Source organism: Mercenaria mercenaria, unplaced genomic scaffold (genome assembly GCF_021730395.1).
Source record: "Mercenaria mercenaria strain notata unplaced genomic scaffold, MADL_Memer_1 contig_790, whole genome shotgun sequence".
NCBI lineage: Eukaryota > Metazoa > Mollusca > Bivalvia > Venerida > Veneridae > Mercenaria > Mercenaria mercenaria.
The window spans coordinates 33275-45881 of record NW_026463693.1 but is presented as its reverse complement, the minus strand read 5'-3'; the positions used below and the strand labels follow the sequence as shown (position 1 = coordinate 45881).

Below are 12607 nucleotides of genomic sequence, written 5' to 3'. Positions count from 1 at the left end.
GATTCAGACGATGAAATTCCATTATCAGTTAAATGAACGGTCGGAAAATGTTAAGTTTTAGAAGGCTGAAATATTCGTACACTTACATCGAATACGATACAAACTGAAAAACATGAACACAACAAAACATATTTTATAAAATACAAAAACAACGTGACTACATAAACATATGATTGTAAATATAATAATCTTTCAAAGGTAAAAGTATATATTACAACTTAACTGTCTCATCGCGTGTCACAAAACGTTTGTGTACATGTATACATCAAAATTAAAGGCATGATCGATATTCACACAAAAACGGGTGTCAATTTTAAGTATGCGTTTGTACAAAGTCTTTGTTAATATTATATTTCTATTCAATGGAGTTCAATGTTTTTACATGTGAAAAAAGTAAGCGAACCAGAAACGTTCAAATATATTCAACGCAGTATAGGTTTGTTAAAATTGTGAATACTTCGAAGTGAAAATATTTTTCTATTTGGATATAGGTTACGGATGAAATAGGATATAAAAATATTTTTTGAAACTTCGAAGGTTTTGTAAGTTTATTTTAATTTATTTTAATCACCAATGATTCCCTGCATGATTTCAATTGACTGCATGTGCGTGAGATCGTGATAAAATCAGAAAATGTTCTTCGACGTTAGGTGGTAATTCTTATCTCGCCGCAGCAGATATATTACGATATCGGCCTCAGGGAGTTAATACACTAATTTCTGTACATATTGTTACATTAATTAAATAAAGTGTTAAGACATCAAACACCTTGCCTTGGCCTATCTATGTCACCGTCAACTTGTTACTAAATACTTGTATATTTCAATCTTTTCATGCAAATCATGTAAAACTACCGTCATGGAAATACATTTAAGAATACAAGTATTTTGTGGCGCATCTTTAAATTCTAGTAAATTTCGCAATGTTATCGATTCCCCAAAAGGAAGTGCTGTATCAAAATAAAACGTTCTGTGTCAGTCCAGTGTCTGTGTTAGCAGAGAAGACTATTAAACGGTATGCGTTTGCGTTTTTTGATGCCAAGTCACTTGACCTAGATCTTGACTTATTTTAGAAATTTGACAGCTGTTATTCTGGGTCGATATAGTCTACTTTGACCGGCGAATTTGCTAAATTAACTATATCGATATTGTTTGTGTGTGTGTTATTTTCATTTTTTTTTTTGAACAGCTTAGATTGATTCAAGTATTGGAGCTCTTGGGACGAAATTTCATTTGATCTCCTGGCGCGACCCCAATCTTGACCCCTAAAAGGTCTCTGAAATGCTCTACTTGCAAATTATCCCGGGATTTGGGTTTTGATACTTAACTGAAAAGTTATACTGAATACAGGACACTCCCGAATGTGGAGCGAAGTACGTGCTACATATGAGAAATTTGAATATTAAAGAAGTAATTGCACGTGCAGTGACGTGTACTCGCCCGAACCGTTTCCGCCGCATCGTTAACCTGCACACATCGCCGCCACAAGTCTGTTAGTTTTAGGACCAGGATGCGGGCGATATTGCCCGACGCAACCGAACCTGCCCACCGTGTACACGCCATGCTAAAACTTGTACATGTAACAAAGCATTTTCTGAACTTAGATATATCGACGCATAAATAATGAACGCTTTAGACCACTGCATATAGAATTAATCTTGCCTGGGTGTTTATAACCTGACCGTCGGTAGACAATTTAAAATGTCTTTCTTACTAAAAATGTTTTGATAACTAAAATGCCCCCTTTGACCAATAACGCCAAATTGATATATTCGTCTCTGAAGATCTGCTCAAGGGAGAAATGCAGATGTGCCGCCAATAAGACACTGGTAAGACTTACAGAAGGTATGATATGATTTGCGCATTTTGCCACAGACTGTAACCTTTTGTTCAATATTAGACCTGCTGGCCATACAGGCGAGCTAGTATAAATGACCTATACACTTACATCGACACACTTTCCTTGAATTTTTACCTCTAACAATGACATAGTCTTGTGAAATACCTGAACCATGTAAAATACTTACAAATCAATAATATTATTATTACACCCACCAGCATCATCTTGCAACTGTCTGTTTCTTCCTTTTCGATATCGTTTGCACCATTACCGATCCCTCGTGCTCCAAGGTCATGTGGAGGTATCTGATTCCGCACCTCTTCCCAGCCGGCCTTTTGTTTCTCTCCCCTCGTCCTATGGTGATATTCCTGTTGTTTACGATTTTGTTCGTCTTACTGATGAAAAGCTCTTGCCTGTGACCTTCGTACTTCCTTTCCCAGCCTTGCCGTTTAGGTCTAACACGTTCATGCGGCATCTCAATTTTAAGATTACATGTACTTTAAGTTTATCTTTACCGAACGACGTGTAGAAGAACAGTGAGAAATCTGTCAGTCAGTTTATAATAACGGTCTATTCGCCCTTTCAGATGCAATGTGAGAAATCTGCACGGGCTTTTTGCTTTTATATTGAACAATTGGCTGTGTTCTCGGCTCGCTGAACATGCACATCAGTACTGTATTGATAAAACGAGAACCAGTTCAACTGAATGATAAAGGCCGATTAATCCCGATTCCTTTGCAACTAACAAACTTATTTCTCCAGAAATAAATGAAATTATTTTAAAGAAATAATTTATATTACTTTTTGACAGGGAAGTCGTAAGAAGAAAAATTCACGATCATTTCACAGATTTTAATTTAATTTTTGCAGGTTAATAATATTAACAATGTTTTACCTTATAAAATGTAAATAATATGTTAACAATAGTTGTGCTTATATAGTCTTACCGGTACATTATTTCTAATTAAAATAAGTACTCACTAGGAAACACTAAATAAGTCTGCAACAACAGAAGTTGCATTACAGCACAAAATAAATACAGAATAAGACGTTTATCTTTCATAGAGTTTGCTCCCTTTAATTGGTTTCTTCGTAACTCAAAATTATAAAATGATATTAAAATTGAACCCTTTTATTCGAGTTTGCTCCCTTTAACAAACACAAGCATGTATGTTGTGGCAGATCCTTAACATCAGCATGAATAAATCAAAACCTGTGAATCATAGACTTGAAATGACGCACATTGTTTAAGATATCATTATAACAACAGTAATGTCAACGATACGTTACACTACTAAGACCCGCAGAGTAAAATTTAAAGGTGTTCTTGTATCAGTACTACCCTATCCGTGGCTAATAATTTTTTCCAGTATTTTGTGTATGTATTATGTTAACTCTTAGTAAACATCTTTATCGTTGCATATAAATTATAACTTATTTGCAAAGTAAATGAAAAGCCTGCACATGCATAAAACTAGAAATTTTGATAAAGCGTTATGCCGACCCGACCGTGTAGAATTTCCTAGTTCTTTAGTTCCTGGTTTGAATCTCCTTATAATTTTCTTCTATCTATTAAAATAAGATAAAAGCGAATGTTTCAATTTACATTTTTCACTTTTATCTGTTATTTTTTAGTGTTTGTTGATATATACGCTTTGATCTTGCCCAAACAGACAAAGCAGCTGAACTAAAGATGCTTCAGCTGCATGCTTACTCAAAATAATAACGTATTTTATATAAAGAGTAAAAGTATGCAATTTAGAAGAAATACAATAGGTTTACAGAGAAATGTATAATAAGAAATAAAAAAAAAAAAACCTGGACTCCAGATTTATAGGCTAAGAATGATCCTTCTGGAAAGTTTGTCATATTATGAGTATTAGAACATGATCTTTTGTTTATAAACTATTTTAAAAAATGCTTAATCAACAAAAAATATGTTCGACTGAAAAATCTAGACATTCGCCCATGCAGTTCTTCTTATCGAACAAGGCTATCATTTGATGAAAACCAGCGGATTATGCGTAAGATATCAACAAAATACAATTCCACAACATGTACAGAAAAAGTAAAACAGAAATAATATGACACTACACACACTATCTATAAAATGAGCATTCTATTATTACAAGAACTAAAATATTTGGTACATGTAGATGGCAATGCGACAACTTTTCTCACTCTTACACACTTCTATTTCTGACAATGTTTTTTCGAATTCTTTATTTTCCCTACTTAGTATTTAAAAATAAATTCATTTTTCGAGTAGGTATACCTGTAGAAGCACGAAAACACTTCTCCATTTTCGATAATTTTCCTAATGTCAGCAAATCTAAATAGTTTTTATTAGTCAAGAAGAATGTTCTCGCAATGTAAATAATTATGTTGATCATTTCTGACCAGTTTTCGCGTGTTGTAAAAACAGTGGGGACTTCAGTCCTTGCCGCTTTCATCGGATTTCCAACCCGCAACCTCTACGCCTTACCGAATCTACACGAAGATACGTTTGACAATTTATGCATATTTTGAGTTATAATCATTGTGCTCAGTTTGTGCATTTAATGAAATTGTGATTTTTACAATTAAATGCTGATATGATTTTATAATTTGACATGCGTACCTGCACGTTTGATTTGTGGATTTGATATGCACATAACATATGAAATCGGGTATCGGCAAAATCTTACTTTATACATGTTTCTTGCGTAATATTTTAGAGCGTATATTGCAACAACATATCTTTAAGTATTGTAATTAACAAATAAAATTAATATCAATGCATCACTAATACATGTCATATGTGAATAACAGATAACAAGTTTAGTACGATACGGATATAAGAATACTGAGACTCCTATAGCAGTATATAGATATATGTTGGACATTGATAGCGGTTGCAGCGAAATTCAACCGAAATTTAAGAATTATAGAAAAAAACTCAAAGGCCTACTGGTGTTGTTTCCTTACAAATTTATTAAAAATGTTGTACAACATTTCTCTTAGTATTTTATGCCTTTTTTTCTGCATAAAGAAATACCATACTTCTGTTCATACATTCTAAAAGATAATTACAGCGCATGTTGCCGCTCCAAGAAATTATACACATGTTTTGATGGCAGATTTTGGTTTTAAAGGCCAGTGATGATTTTTGAAATTTTAGAAAGCAGTCGCTAAATTATATCATAACTTCTGTGTGATATAAAAGATGTGAGCGTATCTAATCCTTATGAACTTATAAATGTTTAAGAATTGTAACGTTAGATGAGTTTTGACACTTCAGACGCTAATGAAAATAAAAAATAAATCTCCTACACATATACACGTACACGTACATTTCCTAATGTCTCGTAAATACGAAGACAGGAGTTGCATGTTTGAGCTGGCGGTAGAGAACGCATTGTATTATTAAATGTAACATGATATTGGACACAGGATATAGACTGGCTACATTCACACTTTCAAGAATAAAACTTAAAACAAACGTATCATTGTCTAGGAGCTAGTCTAGTCGTGACGCTGACAGTTTCTTGTGAAAAACACAGAATCAAGGAAAACTGGAAAGGTCAGTCTGGCTACCGACAAGATGATCTTTTTTTCCCCAATCATTGCTTATATTCTGCTCAGTCTTTCTTGGCTCAGATTATCTCATATATATTTTTGTTAACTTTGTATGAAACAGATAAAATAATATATAATTATGAGCCAGATTTTACTCAGTCGATAATTATGGTTATTAAGCAGACTCATAAATTTGCAAGTATCCATTAAACCCTTTGTAGCACAACATGTTTTCACCAAAGTGTTCAATGTAGTCGAGATAACGAAACTACGATGTTGAAAAATCGAAATCACGATGATTAAAACACTAAACTACAGTGGTGGAAAGTCGAAATCACGATGATAAAAACACTAAACTACGGTGGTGGAATGTCGAAATCACGATGATTAAAACACTTAACTACGATGTTGGAAAGTCGAAATCACGAAACTACATGTTTCGTCAATTCGACTTTTCAACATCGTAGTAACGTTGTTTCGAGCTCACATTATGTGGCTGTAGCTCTAACGGGACACCGTAAAAAGCAAACGAAAAAAAATCTTTCTTTTTACGTTTTACGGAACAATTAACATTTTAAGCATCTAGCATATACTGTACTCATATCTGTGATGTTTGACAGGTTTCTAATGTTAGCAAAAACACTCTCTGTGGAATAAATTTTTATTTTTTGTCTATGCATGCAAGTGTAACTTCTCTTGAGAGCTATAACCTTTTTTATAAAGGATGTTGTTTTAAACTAGAAAAAATGTTAAATGAATTAACCTGTTCACAGCAACAACATCTGTACAACAAATAAATGCAGTTTGCCCGTGGTGCTTTTCAGATTATGAGCTATATTTGAAATCAGGGTTTGTAATAAAGTTAGATAAATTAGATAGATTAATACATGGTTATATAGTTACACAAGGAATTATTCTTCGGCGATTACAATTCCGCGTCATTTGCTAATACTAAAATAAATATTCTTCATTTTAACTATGTTTTACCTTCATCAATTCCGAGGACGGTATACCTCGTTATGATTTTCTAAAGCCTGATCGGTTAGAACTCGAATATTACCTAAGAAACAATACATGGCATATATGTCGGCCTAAAATGTGCTTACCTAAATGCTATCAAATGCATAAAATATTGAGTTTTTTCTTAACGCATAGATAACAGCGAGTTTTCATGGAATTTTATACAGGTACATGTACTTGTTCAATAAAAAATAATTTGTAAATGTTTACTATGTCTTGAACATCGATAGTGATTCTTCATGTATTATGATTAACTTGCGAGATAAATAATTTCAGTCTTGATCAACGTGATTTTAACGTTGAATAATATCATTACACAGTAACACAGGACTATTCGATTTAATTCTACGTAAAACGGAATAAAAATGAGCTTGTCATATGAGCCGCGCAATGAGAAAACCAACATAGTGCGTTTGTGACCAGCATGGATCCTGTATATTTTCTGCATTTCAAAAATGTTGCAACAGTTTACTAGCTTCTGCACAATATTTTGGGTTATTTATGGGCATTTCCTGCAAAACTTTTATATCAACAAATTTGTACCAGTAATTTTAAACGCTTCAGTGCTCTAAATCTTTTATATATATTCTTCGCCTAAAATTTGTAGTTAAGTCCCTTTAAAGTTAATTAAATATTGGCTTTTAATTAAAATGATCTCCATAAGTTTGATACAACTTCCAAAAGATTGTTCTGTGAAAATATGATATCGATACTTGTTGACTGAAAAAATACAACAATTTATAAAAACAGTCTGACGGATGTGAAATCACGATTCATGAAATCAGTTATAGAAATATCATCGGTATAAAATACGAAATAAATGAGGAAAATGCTGAACATTATATTAAATAAAATGTCAAAACGGAACACAATAACTTCAACTTGTGCGCATTCTGTCTAAAGGCGCACTGTATCCGTTCCCAGTTATTAATGTCTGCGCTCATATGCTGGTTTAATGTTTAATATAATAAAAATAATAAATATTTTACAAACTAAATCAAATGATGTCCACATTAAAGAAGCCTTCAGGTTTTCAAGAAAAGAATGAAAATTCAATCTTTCTCTGAGAGACAGATTCTTATGTTACTTCTGCAACTTATTTCATTTTTAACTTAAAATAATAACAAACAAATAAGTGTAACATATATTGGCTTCTATTTGTAAAACATGCAGCAAAAAGTGTTACTTTCCAGTTAGTTTCATCTCTTGTAAACTTTTATCAATGATAGCTCAAATGAACATAATACTAGTAATATATGGTTTTTCATTCTGGTCATATTTTCTGAAATACTATTTTTGATAATTTATTTCATAAATCACAAAATATTTATAGCAAAACTAAAACACGTATAAAAAATCTAAAGGCAGTTAATTGCATGTTGTTTTTTGTGTGTGAAATCCTAGTTACTTATATACACATTGGTTGATTACATAAATTATGCTACTAAGTTCTTGTCTATAACACTAAGCATGTAAATCGACCAATTTTTTGAGGGCACATATTAAACAACACGCATCTCTCCCAATGTTCTGACTGAAATAGAAAAAGAGGCCGGAAAGAATGGGAGATAATCAATTACTTTTTATTTATATTTAAAATAGTAGCGGCACATTTACTTCCCTTTATTATAGATAATGTGTTGCTATAATACATGTACCGAATTATCTTAATCGTTTAGTCAACAAAAAATTGATAGAAAAGAATTTTTGTAAACAAAGGAAAAGCATGACGTGGATTAAAAGGACTTTTTTTCTTACTATTTCATAAAAAATATGTATTTTTTTTTTGTAAAATATACGAACTACTACTCTCCCAGGCGTCGACGTCTGCCTCCGTACTTTGAATAATGTTTTAGTGCATTTTCACTTAATATCCGTTTTTACTAGATTGATTTGTCAGTCATCATCAACAAAATCTTACGACACATGGAGCATACGTCTCGCATAGATATTTCATGGGTTGTCCTCCCTTTTACTTAGAGTTTCAGAATAACGTTTTGATGTATTGTCTCTGCAAGACGGGTTTTATATGAACTTAAAATACGTGTCATACGTCATCATTCACATGGCTTAAGATACATAAAACTAAAAGGTGATGAATTTGGTCCCATTTTTACTTTGAATTTCGGGATAAAGGTTTGATGCACGTCAATAGTAAAAGGATTTGACCTAAACCTAAACTGTTTTCCAAGTTTGTTGTATTGATCACATTTTAATTATTGCTCTAGTTTCCTCAAATATGTCTCATTTTACAAATATAAATAGATATAGTCGAGCGAACCGTCTCCTTTGACATCTCTTGTTGGTATTTCGAATATTCAAAAGTTTCAATATACTGTTAATTGAATAAAGTAAAATACAGCTATTACGGTAATTGCATGATTTTCATTATTATAATTCACAATTTATATCGAACTCTGTATACCTGTATTTACTTTTCTAATACCGATATCAGTTTTTGACTTTATAACAGCACTAAGAAATCGATATTTCAGAATGTATTCGTATTTAAAATAGTATAACGTCACATTTACTTCTTTTATTATAGATGTGTCGGAATTTCTTATTTCCGATATCCCGGTCTCAGCATAAAAATCCCAGCCTGGTATTTATTTCCTGAAATTTCCGGAACTGTGCCGGGAATTCCGCTACGTCAAACGGGAATCCCACAATATCCCGGTTCTTTGCAAAATAATCCCGGTGAATGAATGAATTCCCGGCGGGATTTCGACATCCCGGTGGAATTCCAGTGAATTTCACTGGGATTCCACTGGGATCCCGTAAGAATTTTCTAAAGGGTAAGTCCCCAAAGTGAATATTATGCATCCAATTCATACCATACGAAATGTGAAACATTCAGCATACGGACCTTTACATTTTATTCGGCCATATAGTTTAAAACAGGTAACTGTAAACTATAAAAGATATACATAATGTAATTAGGTATCCTCAAAGTAGAATCAAACCGTAGGAGACCATTTAGAATATGGACTTGAGGGTCAATATTTTCATATCTGGCTAAAATAATCAAGCACACAAGTATATGTCTTATTTTCTGAATTTCTTTCGGATACAGTAGTACTTGCAAAAATATGATTTAATTACGTTCACTTTGTTGAACATTATTTGTTTCAAACGTACAGAACTACCTGAAATCAGACGACTGAATCAAAGCGAGTATGCTGTTATTTTGCTTAGTTACGTTTTGCGCTTCAGAAGGAACTTCTTCATTTTTTAGAACGCCATTGTGGTAATAAGAGGACACAATTCCTAGAAAGAGACTTATAGATCATTTGCTTTTAGGGATGCTACACTATGCACTTGCTTCTGCCTACTCGGAAAAATTTTATTATGCATTTCATTGTCTTTTACTACTTGCAGACTGTTCTATACGATCCAAACAGATTGCCAAGATATGATGAAAATTGTTATCAACTGATAAAATGTATCACCAGGTATTTGTTTCTTGTTTTAAAGTATTAACTTATAAAATGGTCGTTTCTTATTCCAGCAATTTCCTGATCTCCACAGTGTCTTATGTTTGGCAAAGTGTTGAGAGAAATACTATAACCATAATCTTCACAGTGTCTTATGTTTTGCACAGTGCTGAGAGCAGTACTATATCATAATCTTCACAGTGTCTTATGTTTGGCACATTGCTGAGAGCAGAACTATATCATAATCTTCACAGTGTCTTATGTTTGGCAAAGTGTTGAGAGAAATACTATAACCATAATCTTCACAGTGTCTTATGTTTGGCACAGTGCCGAGAGCAGTACTATATCATAATCTTCACAGTGTCTTATGTTTGGCACAGTGCTGAAAGCAGAACTATATCTTAACCTTCACAGTGTCTTATGTTTGGCACATTGCTGAGAGCAGTACTATATCATAATCTTCACAGTGTCTTATGTTTTGCACAGTGCTGAGAACAGAACTAAATCATAATCTTCACAGTGTCTTATGTTTGGCACATTGCTGATATCAGAACTATATCACAATCTCTACAGTGTCTTATTCTTGTCACACTGTTGATAGCAGAACTGTACTATAACCTCCAGAGCTTATTATGTTTGGCACAGTGATAAGACCAGAACTATAACATAATCTCTACAGTGTCTTGTGTTTGTCACAGTGTTGAGTGCAGAACTTTACCATAATCTCCACATTGCCTCACGTTTCACACAGTGTCTTATAGGGAACTTTGATCGACTACCTTTAATGCTTTTTGAATATCAGGAAAAGTAATCGTGGATAATCATCATAATTTAGAGACAATTCTTTTTCAGTAAAGTAAAAATGTTTAGAATAAATGAAATTAAATGAATTCAGGTTCTGAAGACTCGGAAGAACAGAGCTAAAAAAAAGAAGAAACAACAATCACAACTACAGCAACAGAGGCATTTGCCGGTTATGCCAGAAATTACATCACCTGAATTGCCAAAAACCTCTAAAGGCAAGTATTTCTGTATCGTATTCAGGTAACATCTTGTTTCGTGACTGCCTTTTGACAAATTATTTTCTTTTAAATGTATGGTATTGATGGAGATACCAAATACTGTTGTCTTTTATATAAATATTACAAATGTATCCCACGAGATTAAATAGTGAAAACAACTAATTATTGAAACGTGATAAGAACGTTTTTCTCTATGTTTGAAGTTAGTTCAACTTAACCTGGCCTAACGGAGGTCAATACCTTTATCATATTTCTGTTCGATCTGCACCATACCTGGCCAGAATGTTTGTTTAAAGTCTTAGCCAAGTATGAAATTAGATACCTTGTATCAAAAACTAGGTCAGTTGGTCAAGTCATTAAATTTTCCCTATGAATATATGAAAACTTTAGCATTGATATTTTCTACCTGATTTATATTAACCATTTATAGAAGCTTAATCTTGAAAGTGATTATTTAAAAGTTTGATCTTTTTTTTCATATCTGTTAAAACGCGAAAGAGTTTAGGGACTGTAGGAATAATGGTCAGTAGGTCAGTTTCTGTAAGTCTTCTAGTCTTCCGATTTCGTATCCCAGAAATTAGGCAAAGGTTCCTCCACTTCAGCTATTAATACATTCATTCCGGGATTTATTAAGACCGGATATTGCTTTCTACTGTTTGCAAAAAAAAAAAATACTAATATGAGTAAACCTTGTGTATGAAAAATGCGGAATTCTCCCACTGTCAATGTATTATTGGCGACACACAATTTTTCAGTATCTTTTCAATACTGACTTTCAGATATAAGCTGTTTTCTTATGTACCTGTTCTAAATCAATAAAAAGCTAGCTCACTGTAACAATTTATTCCAAATTTTGACGATTTCTACCGGAATTTAGCGGTTAAATACCACACCCACCCAAGTTTTTGCCTGTTTTAATTACTCCTTAAATTTTCAAAATTACTGTATTTGTTAATTGTTTTCAGATTCACATTGGTATATATTATTTCATGAGAAAGTATAATATTTTGCAATCAGTTTAGGTTTACGAATGTTACACATATAGATCATATGTAGTTTATCAATAAATCGAGCCTATTTGTGTTTCATCCAGAATGATTTCGGAAACAATAGGTTCCTATTTTTATCTTATATTTTATATTATATTTTACATGCTAAAGTTAGCTTACTTGTATAATTTTGACTTTTAGTTTATAAGGATACTTTAAAATGTAACATACGTAATAGTTGTCATTCAAGTTTTCCACCTTGAAGAATTAGCAACATTGAAAACAGTCCAAAAACTGCATTTGCATGTTCTTTATAATGGCACTGACCTTCAGATTTGGCTAGAGATAATCTTTCTTTCAAATTGAAATTTGATCATATTATGGACATTAGAATATGATTCTAAAATATCTTAAAAATTCTAAATCAAGAAAAAAGCATGACGGCGTCGGGAATAGAACCACGGACCGCCGCGGCAATTAAGACATTTTCTCATCATCTTATCCAGTAACGCTTTGGCAGAATTAGTGAATTATGACTTCAAAATATAAATATTTATAATCGAGACTGTTACGAGTAAAGTAATACAAAAGCTTTTCGATTGTCATCGTAAAAGTAGTGTTGAAACACGTAGATTCGGGTGAGGGGGTTTATACTCCATTGATAAAATACACTTCAAATCCAATTTTCAATGTTAGTTTATTATAAGATTTTTGTCTAAGTGATGGAAATAAATTCGTCAAA

The 12607-nt window shown here is 32.7% G+C and overlaps 1 protein-coding gene across 1 annotated transcript in view; it reads left to right on the top strand.

Annotated features, from left to right (window-relative positions):
* Positions 1 to 415: 415 nt before the first annotated feature.
* LOC128554831 (uncharacterized) overlaps positions 416 to 12607 on the top strand; it is a gene marked incomplete at its 3' end in the record, with an annotated part of 36347 nt that continues 24155 nt past the window's right edge. The window contains 3 exon segments of the mRNA XM_053536140.1: positions 416 to 542; positions 9799 to 9872; positions 10750 to 10873. Of these exon segments, the coding sequence (XP_053392115.1) occupies positions 9861 to 9872; positions 10750 to 10873 (136 nt within the window).